The sequence below is a fragment of the Schistocerca piceifrons genome, chromosome 1 (assembly GCF_021461385.2).
Source record: "Schistocerca piceifrons isolate TAMUIC-IGC-003096 chromosome 1, iqSchPice1.1, whole genome shotgun sequence".
NCBI lineage: Eukaryota > Metazoa > Arthropoda > Insecta > Orthoptera > Acrididae > Schistocerca > Schistocerca piceifrons.
In genome coordinates this window covers 833,273,550-833,294,173 of record NC_060138.1, presented here as the reverse complement: position 1 = coordinate 833,294,173, position 20,624 = coordinate 833,273,550, and the positions used below count along the sequence as shown (strand labels likewise).

Sequence of the window (20,624 nt, the reverse complement as noted above, 5' to 3'; positions counted from 1 at the left end):
CGCTCGCTGTATTGCAGTAGTTCGAGTAACGAAGATTTTTGTGAGGTAAGTGATTTGTGAAACGTAAAGGTTAATGTTAGTCAGAGCCATTCTCTTGTAGGGATTATTGAAAGTCAGATTGCGTTGGCTAAAAATATTGGCTGTCAGTTTAGTGTTGATCAGAATAGGTAAAGAGCGAAATGTCTGTGTACGTTCAGTTCTCCTCGGCTGTTTGAAAATCAAATAATGTAAGAGGTTTATCAGCACAGTAATTCATAAATTTTTCTAAGGGGACATTTCAGTATTGATCAACTCAGCATCACACAGAGCGTCCGGATACTTTCGATCACAAAACGTGTACGCAAACGTTATATTCTCACTGTAAGGAAGAAATGGATGAGACAACCTTACCACTGATGATGTTTTGATTGACTGAAGCGAAATGTGTATCGTAAAGGAAAAGAGTACTTCAGTAGTGCACACACAGTACCAGTTTGAAATTAATAAACTATTTATACTCATACCACACATGCTGTAGCCGCACAAATGGGAAGTCTTATTAACATTATTCTGGTAGTATTAGTACAATGCTGAAAGGTAGGCCCATTTAATACATTTACATCGTTCGAACTTCGCAATGTTGACATACTTGCATCTGTGAAAACGTTAATGTGTCGCCCGAACAAGACGCAAGAACGCAGCTAGCTCTTTATTTGCACGAAGTAATGGCCGCTATCGACAGGGGATCTCAAGTTGATTCCGTATTTCTAGATTTCCGGAAAGCTTTTAACACCGTTCATCACAAGCGACTTCTAATCAAGCTGCGGGCCTATTGGCTATCGTCTCAGTTGTGCGACTGGATTCGTGATTTCCTGTCAGGAAGGTCACAGTTCGTAGTAATAGAGGGCAACTCATCGAGTAAAACTGAAGTGATATCAGGTGTTCCCCAGGGAAGCGTCCTGGGACCTCTGCTGTTCCTGATCTATATAAATGACCTGGGTGACAATCTGAGCAGTTCTCTTAGGTTGTTCGCAGATGATGCCGTAATTTACCGTCTAGTAAGGTCATCCAAAGACCAGTATCAGTTGCAAAGCGATTTATAAAAGATTGCTGTATGGTGTGGCAGGTGGCAGTTGACGCTAAATAATGAAAAGTGTGAGGTGATCCACATAAGTTCCAAAAGAAATCCGTTGGAATTCGATTACTCGATAAATAGTACAATTCTCAAGGCTGTCAATTCAACTAAGTACCTGGGTGTAACAATTACGAACAATTTCAGTTGGAAAGACCACATAGATAATATTGTGGGGAAGGCCAAAGGTTGCGTTTAATTGGCACGACACTTAGAAGATGCAACAAGTCCACTAAAGAGACAGCTTACACTACACTCGTTCGTCCTCTGTTAGAATATTGCTGCGCGGTGTGGGATCCTTACCAGGTGGGGTTGACGGAGAACATCGAAAGGGTGCAAAAAAGGGCAGCTCGTTTTGTATTATCACGTAATAGGGGAGAGAGTGTGGCAGATATGATACGCGAGTTGGGATGGAAGTCATTAAAGCAAAGACGTTTTTCGTCGCGGCGAGATCTATTTATGAAATTTCAATCACCAGCTTTCTCTTACGAATGTGAAAATATTTTGTTGAGCCCAACCTACATAGGTAGGAATGATCATCAAAATAAAATAAGAGAAATCAAAGCTCGAAGAGAAAGGTTTAGGTGTTCATTTTTCCCGCGCGCTGTTCGGGAGTGGTAGAGAGACAGTATGATTGTGGTTCGATGAACCCTCTGGCAAGTACTTAAATGTGAATTGCAGAGTAATCATGTAGATGTAGATACAGACAAAGCCACGTAAAAAGCAACACAGGCGCAAATATGCGAGCTGGTGCCGGTGCCGTAGAGACTCGCCACTTGCGCGAGTTTCACCAACGCCACGGGAGGCGCTGAGGATGAAGGTATCGCCTTAACCTCGTCCAACTGCCGGCCGAGTACAATCCGCCAATGAGTGGACGACAACGGACAGAAGCCTACTCGAAAGATAGAAGAGCAGCTGTCGCCCACTTGGTTATAGATCATCGTCCAGGACTGACTTACACAGGGAACGTCGTTTAGTGAACTCTTAGAAGTGAACAGACAGTTATCGTAAACTGCATTTGCTATTTACTGTGAAGTCTAGCTACGATTATTTACACTTAACGATTGAGAGCTTTATTGTGTTCTATTGCATGCAGTGTTGCAGACTTCATATTTCAACTAGTCACAAAGATAAGTAAACCATTTAACTGATTTGTGTGACTTCGTTACTTATTTGTATCCTCTTACCTGCCCTGGGGCATAGCTGTGTAATAGTAGCAGGGAGAAATGTCTTATCGGTGTACTGAACCAGAAGATGTTACACGAACTCACAAACTCGGCCTACCGTTACAGTAGTAGCGACGTGGCCTTTACAAAACTGGCTACGAGGGGTTTACAAAAAACATTGTCAGAACAACGTGAACTGTTGTTCCCTAGAGTATGTCACAAGACACATCCGACTCTTTGCTGCTTTCCTGTTACTTGCATTCTTCTCAGCTGTGGGCAGTACACGCTAGGTGTAGTATTGTGACATATCTGTCACAAACCGTTAAAAATCACAGAAGTCAAAATAGTACAGAAAGTCCTACGGGTAAAAATAGTGAGAGCGTGTTCGTAGCAGGTACTTACACAGAGATGAGAATTGCAGATGGCGTGGTACGCAGTTGTAGAGCGAGAGGTCGACGCTTCGGACGTATCGCATGTTGGCCAGGTCGATCTTGTAGAGGCCGCGCTGCTTCCAGTGCGACACGTAGCCGTACTGGAACTTGTAGCGCAGGTCCTGCAGGCACAGCGTGCGCTTAAAGTAGCCACCACGCAAGTTCCCTACAGCTATCTAGCAGTTTGTCAGCGGAAATACTCCACGAACATGCGAAGCAACAGTTACGAGTATACTACGACATATCACTAACATCTTGCAGTAACGACCACATTCTCTATTAATTCTTTAAATGACGCCACTTTTCGCTTTTGGTTGTAACTGTTTTTATTGTGCCATTGCTATTTCGGCTTATGTGCATAATCAAGCATAAGATTTGATGCCATATTATGGCGTAGATATAGAAACAGATTCATAATAAGAACGATCCTGTAGGGCTATCTCACTCTTGATGATAATAAAGTCAGTGTTTGTTAGCCATGACATGAGTACATGGGCAACGAGATACGTAGATTTGTGTTATTCGCTTGCTGCGTGTACATTGTTATTTATAACCTACGTATTTCTGTGTCGTAAGATGACATCGAATCTTATACTTGATTATGACATGTAACTCGAAACAGCAATACCACATTAAAAACAGGTACATCCAAAAGTGGACAATCATATCATAAAAAACTCATACTTCAGAATGAGAATATCATTCAAGAGCTTTCTCAGAAACCTAGCTAGGTGTGTGTGTGAGTGGGGGAGGGAGGGGGGGATGGGTTGCTGCTTATATTAGTTTCGTGAAAGCAGAGGCGTGGAGGGAACTCAGCACAATTAAACGCAGATTTTCAATCACTACAGCTTTATTTTTTTATTACCCACTAAACTTGCTAATACATACCTATAATATACGACCAAATGTAGTTTATGCGATTTTTGCACATATTATTTTGCTGGCAGACAGATAACATTCAGATGGATCTAAATTCTTGCTGTACTCAAAATCTGACAGTTTATTTACACTTCCTTGTAACACGAGGAAAACATAGTGAACTGCATCTGCAATGCTACTGTAAGCTTAGATTTCATAACGAATTGCTGTGGGTACACTCGCTGTTAGTCAATACCCATTGCACATTCTGGCTTTCTTCAAGTTGATACTGTGTTAGGACGACTGTCTGGCGACGCTGGATGCGATGACGCCGTACGAAGACAAATGTTTTTCTAGTAGGAAGAGGAGAGGTGAGGCAGTTAAGCTGCTTTGCCCTGCCCCTCACTGGGTACGCCTTCGGCATAGCAAGTTGTCTCCTCTCGTGACACACTGGTTCAGCGTCACTGTTGCAAGTAATTTTTTTTGTGGCAAGGTCTTATGGGACCAAACTGCTTGGTCATCGGTCCCTAAGCTTACACATTACTTAATGTAACTTAAACTAACTTACGCTATCGACAACACACACACTCATGCCAGAGAGAGGACACTAACCTCCGAACGGGGGAGCCGCGAGGACCGTGACAAGACGCCTAAGACCGCGCGGGTACCCCGCGCGTCCTGTCCAAGTAGTCTGTTAACGTTTATGCCCATGGGAATGGGCGGTTGAAGACGATAGTCAGTCCAGTCAAACTCTGAAGTAATTGTTGTCCACTAAACTGGTGTTGAGTTTAGATTTGTCATATTAAACACAACTCTTATCTCTCATGATGTACAGATCTTTAGCGTAATCGATTTTCTCGGTAAATTCTCTAAGCTCCAACAACAGCCACAATTTCCTAAACTGTGTACATCATCAAAGCTCTTCATTGCGGGATTGTGTCATATCCTCCGTGTCTATATACTCTCGAAAATTTTCACTTTTGTCAAATAGTCTACGTTTACAAATAGATTTACACTGCTTTTGTGACAATATCCATGGTATCCATAGACCTCAATTTATCTCAGAACCTACGAGTATAATCGTTATCAATTTTTGTGATAAATTATGACATTTCCAGAGGTTTTACAGCCTGCTCTTTGTGAGGCCAGTGCACAATTAGCTTGGCGCACTACAGTGTTGTACGGGTGGGTCATTCGCTAAAGATCTGTACATTATGAGAGAAAAGAGTTGTGTTTAATATGACAAGCATTTACTAAAAAAGCTTCCCTTAGATAGCTATAAAGTACTAGATTGGTTACCGAAATAATTTAAGTAAATTAACTGTATCATTAATAATGTTTTTGAAAACAGGATAACTATCATTTAAATCAAATAAAGGTTTATTGCAAATAATTCGTACATTTATGGATGGTGGCCTTACAAAATAGCGGATAAAGAGGAACCCAAACATTGTCGCACACATGACAAAATGGTAGATATCGAAATAGACGACAGAGTGATAGAGAAACAATTCAAATCGCTCAAAAGAGGAAAGGCCGCTGGACCTGATAGGATACCAGTTCGATTTTACACAGAGTACGCGAAGGAACTTGCCCCCCTTCTTGCAGCGGTGTACCGTAGGTCTCTAGAAGAGCATAGCGTTCCAAAGGATTGGAAAAGGGCACAGGTCATCCCCGTTTTTAAGAAGGGACGTCGAACGGATGTGCAGAACTATAGACCTATATCTCTAACGTCAATAAGTTGTAGAATTTTGGAACACGTATTATGTTCGAGTATAATGACTCTTCTGGAGACTAGAAATCTACTCTGTACGAATCAGCATGGGTTTCGAAAAAAACGATCGTGTGAAACCCAGCTCGCGCTATTCGTCCATGAGACTCAGGGGTTCCCAGGTAGATGCCGTGTTTCTTGACTTCCGCAAGGCGTTCGATACAGTTCCCCACAGTCGTTTAATGAACAAAGTAAGAACATATGGACTACAAGACCAATTGTGTGACTGGATTGAAGAGTTCCTAGATAACAGAACGCAGCATGTCGTTCTCAATGGAGAGAAGTCTTCCGAAGTAAGAGTGATTTCAGGTGTGCCGCAGGGGAGTGTCGTAGGACCGTTGCTATTCAGGATATACATGAATAACCTTGTGGATAACATCGGAAGTTCACTGAGGCTTTTTGCGGATGATGCTGTGGCATATCGAGAGGTTGTAACAATGGAAAATTGTACTGAAATGCAGGAAGATCTGCAACGAATTGACGCATGGTGCAGGGAATCGCAATTCAATCTCAACGTAGACAAGTTCTGCGAATACATAGAAAGAAAGATCCTTTATCATTTAGCTACAATATAGCAGGTCAGCAAATGGAAGCAGTTAATTCCATAAATTATCTGGAAGTAGGCATTAGGAGTGATTTAAAATGGAATGATCATATAAAGTTGATCGTCGGTAAAGCAGATGCCAGACTGAGATTCATTGGATGAATCCTAGGGAAATGCAATCCGAAAACAAAGGAAGTAGGTTGCAGTACACTTGTTCGCCCACTGCTTGAATATTGCTCACCAGTTTGGGATCCGTACCAGATAGGGTTGGTAGAAGAGATAGAGAAGATTCAATGGAGAGCAGCGCGCTTCGTTACATGATCATTTAGTAATCGCGAAAGCGTTACGGAGATGATAGATAAAGTCCAGTGGAAGACTCTGCAAGAGAGACGCTCAGTAGGTCGGTACGGACTTTTGTTGAAGTTTCAAAAACGTACCTTCACCGAGGAGTCAAGCAGTATATTGCTCCCTCCTACGTATATCTCACGAAGAGACCACGAGGATGAAATTAGAGAGATTAGAGCCCACACAGAAGCATACCGACAATCCTTCTTTCCGCGAACAATACGAGACTGGAATAGAAGGGAGAACCGATAGAGGTACTCAGGGTACCCTCCGCCACACACCGTCAGGTGGCTTGCGGAGTGTGGATGTAGATGTAAATAATAATTAATGTAGTGTAACAGAGAAACGTAAGTGCAAAACATGCTTGCAAAGACGTTTAAAAACCCATTACTCATGAAGCAAACACGAAAAGACCAACAGCAGGAATTTTCAGAATCAATCACGACATAAAACTAAATTTCTTTGTTCTAAGTAATCACTGCAATTACAAGTAAACATGTTTATCACAAGCGAGTCTCAATATTAACTGCAAGAAAATGGTTCTTAGTTGCCTCTAGTTTCACAAACGAAGATGAAGTTCGTATGGGCGTTCATACTCAATCACCGTAAACTGGTGTCAGACACTCTAAATCAAATGAGAAGTTAGAGATCGCACTCACCCGAAACGGTATTTAACTATCGTGGGTGCTCTGCCACCCAGATTATCTCAACTACTACCAGGCACATCCATCAACACAGTACCACTCGCAACAGACGGAAACCTCCAACAACGACAGAGTACTAACCAAGAGCAGACACCATAATTATGCGTGCCTCGATCGCCTGTAAATATTTTCTGTTAGTTTATACACTAATTAATCTGCTTTAACTATTCAGAAAAGACCGTCATCAAAACTAAGATCGTTTGCACGAATGTACACAGTGTTAGAATAAGCCCACAATTACTACGATCAATTTGCGTCCTATTATTATAAAAACAATATAGTGTGACACATAAGTTATTAGGAAAATGCATAAACGTTCATGGATCTGGTTTTACTATATGAGGTAGGTGGGTACGTTAAAATTACAAAATACATCTTATCAGCTAGAAAGAGCGTACTTCCGGCCTCTAGATACATGTTTTTTCTTGCATATGTTTTAGTGTTTGTTATTGCCACTTCCACAGCGATTTAGTGTAACTTTTATCAATGGCCATTGACATACGTAACCATTTGAATTATTTTTCATAATAATCTTGGATGATTAGGTGAGGAATTGCCTTAAAGCTATTTGTAGCTAGTGAGAGATCTGGAGAATGTGCTGGCCAGGGCAGCAGTCGAACATTTTCTGTGTCCAGGAAGTCCCGTAAAGGAACTGCAACATGCGGTCGTGTATTATCCTGCTGAAATGTAGGGTTTCGTAGGGATCGAATGAAGGGTAGAGCCACGAGTCGTAACACATCTGAAATGTAACGTAATCAAAGTCGGAAACGTGATGGTACGCATTTCTTCTCCTTACCGAGGCATCACAACAACGTTTCACCAGGCAACGCCGGTCAACTGCTGTTTTTGTATGAGAAATTGGTTGTAAACTTTCCTCATGTCAGCACGTTGTAGGTGTCGACACCGGCGCCAACCTTGTGTGAATGCTCTGAAAAGCTAATCATTTGCATATCACTGCATCTTCTTCCTGTCGGTTAAATCTCGCGTCTGTAGCACGTCATCTTCGTGGTGTAGCAGTGTTAAAGGCCAGTACCTTAAGATTTTGATGTTGTGTTTGTTTCTGTTGTGTTATGTATGTAACGTGTGTAATGTAGTATCCCTGAAAATGTAACATCCATCTTATATTTAGCTGACTTTAGCCACAGCAGCGCCTCACCTGCGCTTGCACGGAGCCACGGGGAAAAATCCCGCGCCCACCTGTCACTCTGCTTAATTGGAGCCAGACCTGCTCGGCAGTCGAGCTGAACGTTGCAGTTATCTGACCTGAATACTCGTAATGTCATAAAATGTCAGTCGGCATGAAGTAGGGAAAGAAGCTTAGAGCTTAAAGCCCTATCGACGTCGAGGCCATTAGAAATGGAGCACAAGCTCATACGAGGACAAAGCACAGGCTATGTCTCTATTTTAAGGAACCATTCCAGTATTCTCAATGAATTATAGAAACCATGGGAAGACAAATTTTGATTGCCAATGGAAACTCAAACCACTGTTTAGCGAATCAAATTCCATTCTCTTATACCACTGCTCCACCACGCTGCTGTCAACATGACGCTGATTTAACAAATTAGTACAAAATTAAGTATGAGTGCGTAATTGCAGTAAGCTCCATTATTTCGTTCTCTGCGTCTTTTGCTAGTATTTATGTGTATTCAGAAGTAATACGTATGACAGAAAGGAATACTAGAAATGTGTCGTGTTACAGAGCCACAGTGGGATTGTGGAAATTGAAACAAGAAAGAATTGCAAATGAATTGAAAGGCGCGCCTCGGTTTTTTACGCATTTCCATATCATTCCGGAAGACTACGCAGTTGCTCCTTTGGTAAATACAACGAAACTTAAATTACTTTAAAACAATCGGTATTTCATTCGGATGTTATAAATCTCTAAGAAACGGGGAAGAAGGCTTTACTTTCGGAAGGGCACTAATATTACTCACTGGTAGACATAAAACAAAAACTCTGATTATTCACTTTAGTTTTATACTGTTCGTTGAAGTCGTCACAGATACTAGACGGATGCTAGAGTGTGAGTTACATGAACTACTGTTTTGTGACATTTAGATCCAAACTGTCGTACATGTCGGAGGATGCGGAATCTACAACATTATACTTGATTGTTGGTCGAGCACCCAAATGACGATGTGGTGATCCCCAATGTAAATTTCGAACATCAAACTGAGCTAAAAGGTACCTTTTTTGTGTTAACAGAGAGGAGGAGTTGCACGCTCTATAGATTTAACCTAAAAGACAAAATTCACATACTCACGGTCTTTACCGCTGAGTTAAGCAAATGTGTTTGGCTTGTATACAGTGCCCAGTTATAAAGGGCATAAAAATTTTACGTTCTAAGCGCAAGTTCCTAACCTAGAATAGATATCTGCAATGGAAACCTACAGACAAGGTTTTCTACAGATTTATTTCTGGTATGTCACGAAAAGTATCGTAATGGGACTCGTATGATGCGAAATCACCACAGACGTCAAATAAGTAGCAGGGGACTTCAAACACTAAGTTACACATTTCGTCCCACGTTAAAACCTTTGCGCAACAAGTGTGGTGCAGGCACACTTCAGCGGTGGTACTGATAAAAGATGCATCACGGTGTGGGGTAAAGTGGTGCGGCAACTGGGAACGTACTCCACAGCTGAAGTGCACAGAGCAGTGCGAGTCTTGTTGGCATAGAGTCTAAATTGCACAAACGTTCACCGGAAAATTGTGGCGATATAGAGGCCAAATGCAATATCATATCCTGCCGTAGTAAAAAGGTGCTAATCATGTGGCAAAGGCCGTACAGTCGAGGGCTGTGCTAAAGACGTGGTTGATACTGATCGGGAATGAAGGCAATCGACGTCGACCACAGACGCAGTTGTCTAAGCAGTCGAGGAACTAATTCGCAGCAATCACAGGCTTCCTGACAACGTGGATGATCAGAAAGTGGTGCTCGAATGGTTCCTTGCAGATATCTATCGTCGAGTAACTGAGTCATTGATAGTACGATTCGATCTTTCTTTACAGTGACCTGGTGACTACGCAGGAAAATACTGTCGTGTATCTGTGTTAATTTGTGGTATAGTGCAGCATTCAATAAAAGTTACTTGGTCTGCCACATTACTGTGTAACACACTTTTTGATGTCCCTTCGTACTAACTGCAACCAACTTCATAACATTGCATTTACCTAATCTCTACATGTCTTTCTCCACTCTCATATTTCATTTTGGCAACTGTTTCCTTGTAGTGTGTCGTCGAGCGACCTCGTTTGGACATTCTGTCCCAGACTGGTACTTTCTACATTTTTCAACTTTCATTTTCGGATTCATTCAAAAATCACTGCAGGCTCTTCGATAACCCATGTGGTAGAAAACTAGGCTATTAGATCCGAAGAATTCGATGATAGCACTGCCAAGTGATACACAATGCCGAAGCGTTGCTGAAATAGATGCAACCAATCTCTGCCGGTTTCAAAATTTGATAACTGGACATCTGTACTATAAGTTCACGATGTGGATGGCCGTTGGTTAGTCAACATCAGAAATCAGCTTCCTCTGTAGAAGCAATGTGGTCTGCTTCATATGCGGAAGAAAATGTTTTCCCGCTATTTCTACAATGCAGAATGAAGACCATCGCACCTGTATTTGCTCCTCAAGCGGCATTCCTTCTCGACCAGTAATAAGTATATCTACCCACTTACCAATATTCATCTAAGACACTTTATGAGGGATGCCGGGGGTATAACCAACGGATAAAGGATGGGAAAGAGAGATGAAGGAGATGATGCAAAACTAGTATTTTCTTTGATTTCTAGTATTTTTTTCGATTTATCGTCTTAAGTCTTGTCCAGCTGTGCTCTTACGAACAATACCTATCGCAAGTTCTACATATACTCACCAACCATTCTCACACGACTACGTTATGACATTGATTAAAAATAATAACATAATGTATTCTCACAGTGCGAAAAATAAGTCGTATTTTAGTAACCAGAAGTTAATGTTACCTAGGCTAAGCTTAGGAATGAAACTCAGTACTTAAAGGCAAAGGTACTACACTGTGATTCCTTACGAGACAAAATTTTACTGCCTTTGTCTGTGATGCGTAAATTCAATGTTATGTTTTGCACGAATCAATCTGTAGCGGCTTTTAGTCTCCTTCGAAGTCTGTTAATAATTCACCCACATCCGACGAAACTTTCCATTTTTGGTAGCAAACTCGGAGCCGCACGCTGTAGCTACTGAAGCTAAAGGGCACGAAGACTTGACACACATTACTTCGTTTCCAGAGAGGTGATTCTACAAGTAGTGAGCGTGATTGATGCTTGTGAGGATATTGAGACATAGATAGTGACGTTAAATGAGTAAAAGGTTAATTGTCACCTTATTCTACACACCGCATCACAATTAGAAGGTCACTTTTTTGAAACCACATAATCGTCTTCAGTCGCGATACAGAGGTATGAAATTTGGCTGAAAGGTTCCTACAGCCTTCCTATGTAAAAGCTCAAAGAAGTGGTGCCCTTGGACGTCACCCTCGGGCTCGGCGACGCCTCAAACGGCAATGTGTCGACACACGGGAAGAAAAGGGTCAGGGCTCAGAATTTTTTACTTAAGGTGTAAGATGGATAAACTAAGTCACATTGGCACCAAATTTCACAACAATTCCGCCCAATGTCACAGAGGACGTGTCACACAATGGGAAGGTCTTCATGCTCCCTCATTCCTTTGTCCGCAAAATACAGCACGTTAGTAAGAGCAGATCTCAAGTTCTTTAATTAACTTGCCTTAATTAATTATTTTTTATTTAATGTTCTACATGAAACTTGGGGAATTATGGAGTGATAGCTACCCATTTTTGTGTATCCTGTATCTATCCCTTACTCACATTACACGAAAATGCAGCAGTTTCACTTTGTCTGTCCTTACGGTTTTTCTATTTAGTCCTTCCTCTTGAGCTTTTTCCTTTTACTTCCCTCCTGCTGAATCTGTTACTGAGCAAGTATTCTTAGGCAACTTCTACAATATTTGTCTGTTTAAAGCTTTCCCGGCTTATTGTCTTATGTGTCTACTTACAATACACCTTTTCAGTACCTCATCACCTTTATCTTATTCTGTCCAGCACGTGCCCTCTATGCACACCGTCAGACACGCCCCCCCCCCTCCCCACACACACACACACACACACACACACACACACACCATAAGCCACTAATGAAATGAACTAATAAAAGGTACACAACGTAATTGTAAACAGTTTTAGCAGTAACAGCATCAGACTGCACAAAAACAATATCTGTCCCACGAAACCTACGATCCTCCCAGTGTAGAGAGTACTCAGGTACAGACCTGCAGCGGCGGCACGAAGAGCCCCTGGACGAGGTCGAACTGGCCGTCGATGGGCTCGGGGTGCACGGTGTGGTGCTTGCGCTTCTGCGAGGCGTCGCGGATCACCTGGATCGTCTTGACGCCGCTGTCGTGCTCAGCGCGCCAGTTGAGCACCCACACCTGGTCCAGGTGCGGCACGTAGTGCAGCTCCACGGGGAACTTGTCCGTCACCACCACCTGCAGCCCAACACCTCATCCTTACCCACCCATACCACTGAGGACAAATGTTATGGCTTCATCCTGAATGCAGCAACAATCACAAGACTGGTTAGGGATAGGCCGAAATAAAATAGGTTTTAGTACAGAGGGCATCTGTGGTAGCGAATTAGCACCAAAGTGGCAGCCTAGCAGTTTTAGATTACCGCTACATGACACCTGAGTGGCAGTTTGCGTCTGTAGCTGTGCAGTACACTTGGTAGGCTCCCTACAGAGGAGTTTTCTCCGTTAGTAGGACATGAAATTTATCCTTGAACTGGAAATGGTTTGTTCACTCGTGAGGAGAAATGAGGAACTATCTGAAGGAGAATCAGCTGGTGAAGTGTCGTAATCTGATATCAGCGGATGGGATAACATGGCACTAAGGTATGTTGATGCGTTAGGCACAGTGTGACAAACCAACTGGCAGATTCGTGCGTCTCTCTGGACCTGATTGCGGAGTCAATCTGTAAAGGAGGAGGAGGAGGAGGAGGAGGAGGAGATGAGTCTTTAACGTCCCGTCGTCAACGAGATCATTAGAGACGGAGCACAAGCTCGGACTATAGAAGGATGGGGAGGGAAAGCGTTCGTGCCCTTTCGAAGGAACCATCTCACCATTTGCCTCAAGCCATTTGGGGAAATCTCGGAAAACCTAAATCAGGATGACCGAACGCGGGTTTGAACTGATATCTTCCCAAATTCGAAGCCAGTGAGGTAACCACTGAGTTACCCCAAACGGTGTCACTCTTTAAGAACCCGCATGGCTCATTCACCAGATCTCAAACATTTTGTGCGGGTTTTTTAAAAAAAGTGCAAACATTACATTCACCGGAGGCGACAAAGTGAGTTAAGCCGAAAGTAAGGAGACCTCAGCTTACACTAGCAGTCTTTCTACACAGCCGCTGTCTAATAATGCCTTAAAATACGAAACTGGTGACGACAGTATGCGATAATCTTCGCACTTGTTGCTCTAAAACAAAGCAGACTTTTCATACGGCCTGGGCTCCATAGCCGCAGAAGAAAATGAAAGTTACTCTATCAGGCCTGAAGATGATTTACTTTCCCAACTTCAACACTAAACAGATAATTTTGGATTCTCTAATCCCAAACCCTACAGTGAAAAAATCTCGAGATCCTTACTTCTGAATTCAGTGATTTCCTAATGCGATTTTGGAGAATCTACTTTCATTTTATTTGGCGCTAAAACTGATTTAACTTACTAATGTTTCGTTTATTACACTTTACCTTTTAGACCAACTTTCCCAGTCTCTTGTTAAATTTCGTTGCAAGCAGTGATTTACTGATTCCATCATAATTTCACTTTCATATTAAGCATGGGATTGAAAAGTCATCTGAAGGCGTATGTCTCTCATACTACAGAACAAAAATTGTGTCTCCAAGACTATCTTTTAAATTCACTTGTTTATCGACTCAAGAACCTTGCAACCTGGCACTCATCCCTCCTTAGCTGTTGTGCGACAAAGAAAATTATCAGAGGAAATATCGAAAAACTGGCAGATGAAAAACTTAATTTAGAAGTAGCTGGATACATGTAAATCCAATTCTCAGTGTTTTCTTACGGAGTCCTTCCGGTGTAACTTACAACAGTTTTCCAAAATGCCCCAGTCGTGAGTTGAATTTTTGTAGTGAGCTGTGTTTAAATTACCAAAATACTACCAATATAGTTTGAAGTATGGTGTTACATATATGTAAAGAAGGCTCGAACATATGATACTCAACCAAAGTGGGACGTGTCGCCCAAGTGTAACACAGCTTTTAAAAAAAAATGTTGTAACGGAAATATGTAGTTTATGAAGCGAATTATCTCTTGGGAATGTTTATGAAAATGTCCAAGGAGCTCAGGAAAATTTATTTCAGAGACATGTTGCCTTTACATTTTATTATTTGCTTGCTGGTCCATATCTGCAGTCTTCGTACACACAGCAGAGTGCCGTGGGCCGCCACAAGAGGAGTCAAAACAAAATTAAGCAGCCCGTCGATGAAATGGACGGTTCCATAGTGGTCAAACAAGTCTGAATGACGAAGAACGAATTGGTAGACATCTCTCTGTGGAGAACCAGGAGCAGCAAGAGGTGTGGAGACCTTTGTGATCTACAACCGACGCACCAGAATCGAGGCGATAGGGGAAAAACTGAAGAGAATATGTCTTGGATGAGCTTGCAACATCTTGCACGAAATATTGAACATGACAAAGAGTCATGCGACTGCTCACACTCCTTAGAACTGATCACTGAACTGAGGTATCAGCGGGAATACGGCATCACTGTCACACCAACAACTTCTCTAGCAGGCCAGTCACTATGGGCGACTGCTAGGTCTATCATTAAGACAGAGAAAAAAGCAAACCAAGCAGTGGAAAAATAGGGATTCACTAAAGCCGTAAAAGGCGAAGACTCAACCATCATCGGGCATGGTGACGCTGGACATTTCTTGCGACTGTAATAGAGTGATGTTAACAGATTATGCTCATAAGTGACAAACCAACACAGGAGCACACTACAGAAATCTTATGACGGAATTACGGGTGATTGTTAGGACGAAGCGCCGTGGGATTCGGTTCAAGGAGGTACTTCTGCCCCATGACATCGCACCCGGTCATTCTGCACAGCACACAGTCAGACATGCTGCTTTTTTGGGCTACCACATTTTGCCTCCCTGCCGCATTCTCCTGACACAGCACGCAGTTACTTCTTCCTCTTTTCTCTGGTGAAGACACCATTGCGTGGCAAGAATTTCTATAATAACAACTAGATAATTTTGTAGGCGGAACGTTTGTTGAACACCCAAGATGCAAACTTCTGCTACCAGGTCACGACCAAGTCATGCATGGTTAAGAAAAATGTGCCACATTGAGGGCTGAATTGTGGAGCAGGACTGGCATCATTACCTTTCAAGGTCGCAAGTTAATTTTGTCGAGGTGAAAATTAAAACTCCTTGACAGTCGCCAGTACGATTCCTTTGTACATTCGATGTAAGATCTGAGAGTACTAGAGGGGAAGCAGTGTGCGGAAGCAAGGCTTACTCACGTCGACGACGACCATCTGTATCTTGCTGATGACGAGCACGCGGTCGTTGCGGGGCTGCGCGACGTACACGTAGCGGTTGGCCACGTTGATGGCCTGCCCCCAGCTGCAGTTGGCGCCCTTGTCGCCGCACACGTACTGCTGCTGGCACGGCACACACACACACAAACACACACGTCTCGCCACCACCAGCTACCGCGCACACCAACAGCTTTGTGTTAAATACTTAACTGCAGCATGTAAATAACAAATGTTATTAACTTACTTGTTTTCTGTTTACTTACGTATTACACATAAATTTGTTTATGTGCGTACTACACATGATATTGTAACATTTTAATTACAATAGTGCAACTCACAAGGGGAGGCCACGACGTTTTTAACTCGGATTTACTGCAAACTTCGTACACTCGTATTACCCCTGAGGACAACAAAATGTGTAAGCAGTAGTGCGTACTTCTCAAGCGTTATTGAGAAAATCGCAAGATAGTTTCGGTCGTCAGATATATTTCTGTGAGTGGCTATTTTAACCACGAAGCGGCTTCAGCTGAGTGGTGCCCGCATGGTAGCTCAGCGTGTTCGGTCAGAGCGTTAGCTTCTGTTTCTAATAAAAAAAATCTGAGCGAACGGATGAACGAACAAACTGAGCCGGTGTCACCGGACGTCCACCCTGAACAATTTCAGCGAACAATATAGAACAATTTTTTTCTTTGTTAAGTGGTTGGCGTTCAAGCCGCTGGATCGAGTTCCGTTCGTCAGTTTTTTTTTATTTTCAACACAGTCATTTTCTTTAATATTTATATTACAATTGATATGATGGGAAAAATACGTGTAATCGGATGAACTTTTATTAAATTTACAATGTTATTTGGCAGTCTAATAATTATTATGGTCACAAGTAATATAATATTCGTAACTATCGACTAATAAACGACCAAACGCATAAAGTGATCCAGCGGCTTGAACGCCAAACACTTAAAAAAAAATTGTTCTATATTGTTCACTGAATTTGTTCAGGCCGGACGTCCGATGACACCCGTTCAGTTTGTTCGATGATCCGTTCGCTCAGTTCTTTTATTATAAAAGGTGGCTATCGCACTGGCCCAACACGCTAAGCTACAGTGAAGGCACCACTCGGGTGCAGCCGCTTTATGGTTTTAATGGTCACCCACAGACATATATTCGACGACCGAAATTATCTTGCGATTTTCTCAATAACACTTGAGAAGTACGCGCTACTGCTTACACATTTTGTTGTCCTCATGGAGTACTACGAGTGTACGAAGTTTTGCAGTAAATCCGCGTTCCAAACATCGTGGCCTCCCCTTGTCAGTATATGATCTTAACGAAAAGCATAAATGTGTGGACAAAGGAGAAATCTTGAGTGGAATGAATACTGAATGTTTGTTTGTTATTTTTGTTTCTGCGGTGGAAAACGCAAAATTAAGGACGAGGTCTTGTCTTTTATGGAGATATTTGACGCCCTCAGTTGGACCAACTTCAGTAACCATAACCATACTGTTAAGAAATGAATGTCTGCAGTTAGCAATAAATTAGTTATTTTCTACTTACTGAAAAAAAAACACTACAGCTGTTAATTATGTTGTTGATTTATTTACACAATCGGTTTCGATTTAATTTCCGAGTCATTACAGTTTGTGTTAAGTACTAACCACGAACAGCACAGTCACATAGCAAAATCTATAAGTTTCGAAGGCCATGCACGTTTTCAAGTGGATAATGACCTGGGCTTAAGTCGAAATCATTTGTATGAATAAAACTACAGCATAACTGCCAAACTCATCATTCCGTTATAGTACTTGCACCCAACATCCTCAATTATTAGTTGGGTATATTTTAGCCTCTTCTTTCCCATAGATATTTACCCTCTACAAGTCATATGTTTCAGTCTCTGCCTTCTCCTACAGTTTTATCCTCTACGATTCTCTCTAGTATTGTGAAAATTATCTCCTGTCGTCTTAAACCACTTTCTGTCATCTTGACCCTCATTTCTGTCAATGTTTAGCAAATATTCCTTTGCTGAGCAATTCTGTGGACAACATCCTCATTTTTTATCCTTTACAGCACACACAATTTTCAGAAGCATTCAGCAGCACCACATCTCAAACTGTTTCATTCTCTTCTTTTCCGGTTTTCCCACGGTCCATGAGTCACTTCTTCCTTAAAATCTGTATTTTATAGCTGAGGACTTCTTTTAAAGAGTTATGCCCTCTTTGTTTCTTATAACCTCCATGCTTTGTCTTCATGTCCTAATAGATTCCAACGAAGTGGCCGTGCGGTTCTAGGCGCTGCAGTCTGGAACTGCGAGACCGCTACAGTCGCAGGTTCGAATCCTGCCTCGGGCATAGATGTGTGTGATGTCCTTAGATTAGTTAGGTTTAACTAGTTCTAAGTTCCAGGGGACTAATGACCTCAGAAGTTGAGTCCCATAGTGCTCAGAACCATTTGAGCTTCCATTGTAGCAGAACTGCTTCAGTTCGTGTACTGTTAGGTCGAAACATTTTATGTCAATTTTGTGGCTAACTTCATTTCTGCTACTCCTCATTACTTTCGTCTTTTTTCGGTTTTCTCTTAATCCACATTGTGTTCGCGTTAGACTGTTCGTTCCATTCAACAGGTCACATGATTCTTACTCACTTTCAATGAGGCTACCAACGTCATTAGTGAATACTGAATCCTTTTCATTTTGAGTTTTAATCTCATCCCTAATTTTTATTTTATTTGCGTCACTCTTTCTACGACATAAAGACTGTAAACTCTGGGCGAATGACTATGTCATTGTCTTACACCTTTTACAATCCAAGTACTTCGTTGTGTGTACCAGAATGAAATTGAAACAAGAGAAAAATTTCAAGACAAGACGTTACTTGCTACATGTTCCGCAATTATCACTCCCCTTGAACACTATCCAATTGTCCTCAGTTCGCTGGGAAGCAAATTGATCCCTGAAATGCCCATTCACATTCACTTAGGTTAAGAACAAGTCTGTTGATGAAACTGATTTTAGGCTCTTTGCAATCAAGTGTCTACTTTTCTCATGAAATGTGCAGTGATATTGTATGTTGAAAATAGAGTGCGTTCATATAGTCCCGATGCCATTTCAAAAAATAATAACATCTCAAAGTATTTTTCCTTTGTAATGCATTGCAGACCTGACTTGGAGTGCATCAAAACGGCGACAGGGCAGGATAAGTTGCAATGTGTCATCTGGTATGCAGAATCCAAATCTGTGAAAAGGGTACTGCAGAGTTATCGACGCCAGTGTGGGAGCACACCATCGCCAAACACAAGCATAATATGGTGGTTCAAAAACCTTAACGATCCAGACAATATCTGAGACTTTCCTCGAAGTGGACGTCCCCCCGTGTTTCAAGCACTTGCTGACAGAGTGCAACCTGCATATCAACGCAGCTCACAGAAGTCAGTTCATCGTGTATAACGCGAATTGCAAGAAGCAAGATCAGCGGTCCGTGAAGTGTTACAGAGGCGGTTACACCTTTTTGCGAACAAAGTGCAAATGGTCCATGTACGGCTGCCAATCGATCGTCCTCTGCATTATGTACTCGTGTGGACAGTACTGGCCTCCACTGATGCTGACAATGACTACCTGAAGAAGTGCTCGTATTCAGACGAAATAGTTTTCCATATTTCCGACAAGTGAATCGCCAAATTAGGATCTGGGGCTCCGAAAACCGACACAACAGACATGGATAAATCTTGGACAGCTTAATGTTTGGTGTGGTCTAGTACAAGATAGCGTGATAAGCCCATTTTTCTTCCCAGAAAAAAGCGTAACGGAAAATATTTATCTGGATATACTTGAATAGTTGCTGCTGCCACGGATCAAGGAGCTGCAACCGTTCATCATCTTTCAGCAAGAAGGTGCACCCCCACACTGGAGTTAGAACGTGCTGGATGATCCAGTGACACATTTCCTGAGAAGTGGATGGGTGCTGATGGTCCCATCACATGGTACCCTGCGCTCTCCCAGTGTCACTCCATTAGATTTCTTTTTTGTGAGGTTACGTCAGACTGCTGCTCTTCGTACACGCATCAATGAAGCAATCAGAACTGTTGATGCTGCAATGCTCATATGTACGTAGGCAGAACTGGAATAACGCGTTGCTACTGTATGAGGGACGAGTAGGGCCACACACGGAAATTCTGGCGTAACAGAAAAAAATCTTTGAAAACTGATAAAAGTTTTGCAGCAATCCGAGGTGCTCTCTCTCTCTCTAATGGTTCCCAAGAAAATATTTGTTGGCATGTTATCTGAACTTCACGGATACGCTGTAGAGTGTTCTCTAAAGCGTATGGCGTTGGTGCTGAGTGGCGGCAGTACCTGCGTTCCTGGGATGATGTCGGTGGCCTGTATCTGGTGGTAGAGGCGGCACGCCGTCGGCTCGTACACGGACACGCCCCAGTCGTGGAATGAGAAGAAGCGCCTCTCCTCGTTGGGTGCCGCTGCAACACAGCACTGACGATCACGTGATGCGTAATACACTACAGCTCAAAGAGGCTGGACTACAGCCAAAGGAATCTGAGCGTGATTAGGCGCTTACAAAACTATGAAAATAGAATGTGACATTTAAATAAGTAGCTACAAAGCAGAGCAGGCGAGCGTTTTGTGATCAGCTGAATTAGGAATAAATACACTAGAAGAAAATAAAAAAAACTGAACGTCCCTATACACACTGCAAATAAACAATATAAACTGCCGGAAAAGAAATGCACCTGGAAAGACGACGTTGATTTTAATTCGATGATTTCATATGCCACCTGGGGGAATAGTAGATGTACTGATAACAGCCAAGCAGATAGCGTACTGATTTAGCTAGCAAGGCACCAGCTGCGTGTACCCTTTAATAGGGAATGCTCACAGTTACGAGGCCAGTGTGGTGCAAGCGTGTTAAGAAAGCAGGCATACACGCCATGGAGGCGCACTCATGCTTCCCTTAGCCAAACGGAGCGAGCTTGAAAGGGGTCAAACTGTGGCCAGCCGAGTGGCGGGACAGTCCTTTCGGAGAACTTACATACAAGTTGGACGTACTGGGTGA

The 20,624-nt window shown here is 42.4% G+C and overlaps 1 protein-coding gene across 1 annotated transcript in view; it reads right to left on the bottom strand.

Moving 5' to 3' along the window:
- LOC124775451 (follistatin-related protein 5-like) overlaps positions 1-20,624 on the bottom strand; it is a 138,885-nt gene that overhangs the window by 25,736 nt on the left and 92,525 nt on the right. The window contains exons 8-11 of the mRNA XM_047250286.1: positions 19,910-20,031; positions 15,550-15,687; positions 12,269-12,484; positions 2,680-2,830 (exon numbers count right to left, since the gene is read on the bottom strand). Coding sequence (XP_047106242.1) covers positions 2,680-2,830; positions 12,269-12,484; positions 15,550-15,687; positions 19,910-20,031 — 627 coding nt within the window. The remainder of the gene's footprint in view (positions 1-2,679; positions 2,831-12,268; positions 12,485-15,549; positions 15,688-19,909; positions 20,032-20,624) is intronic.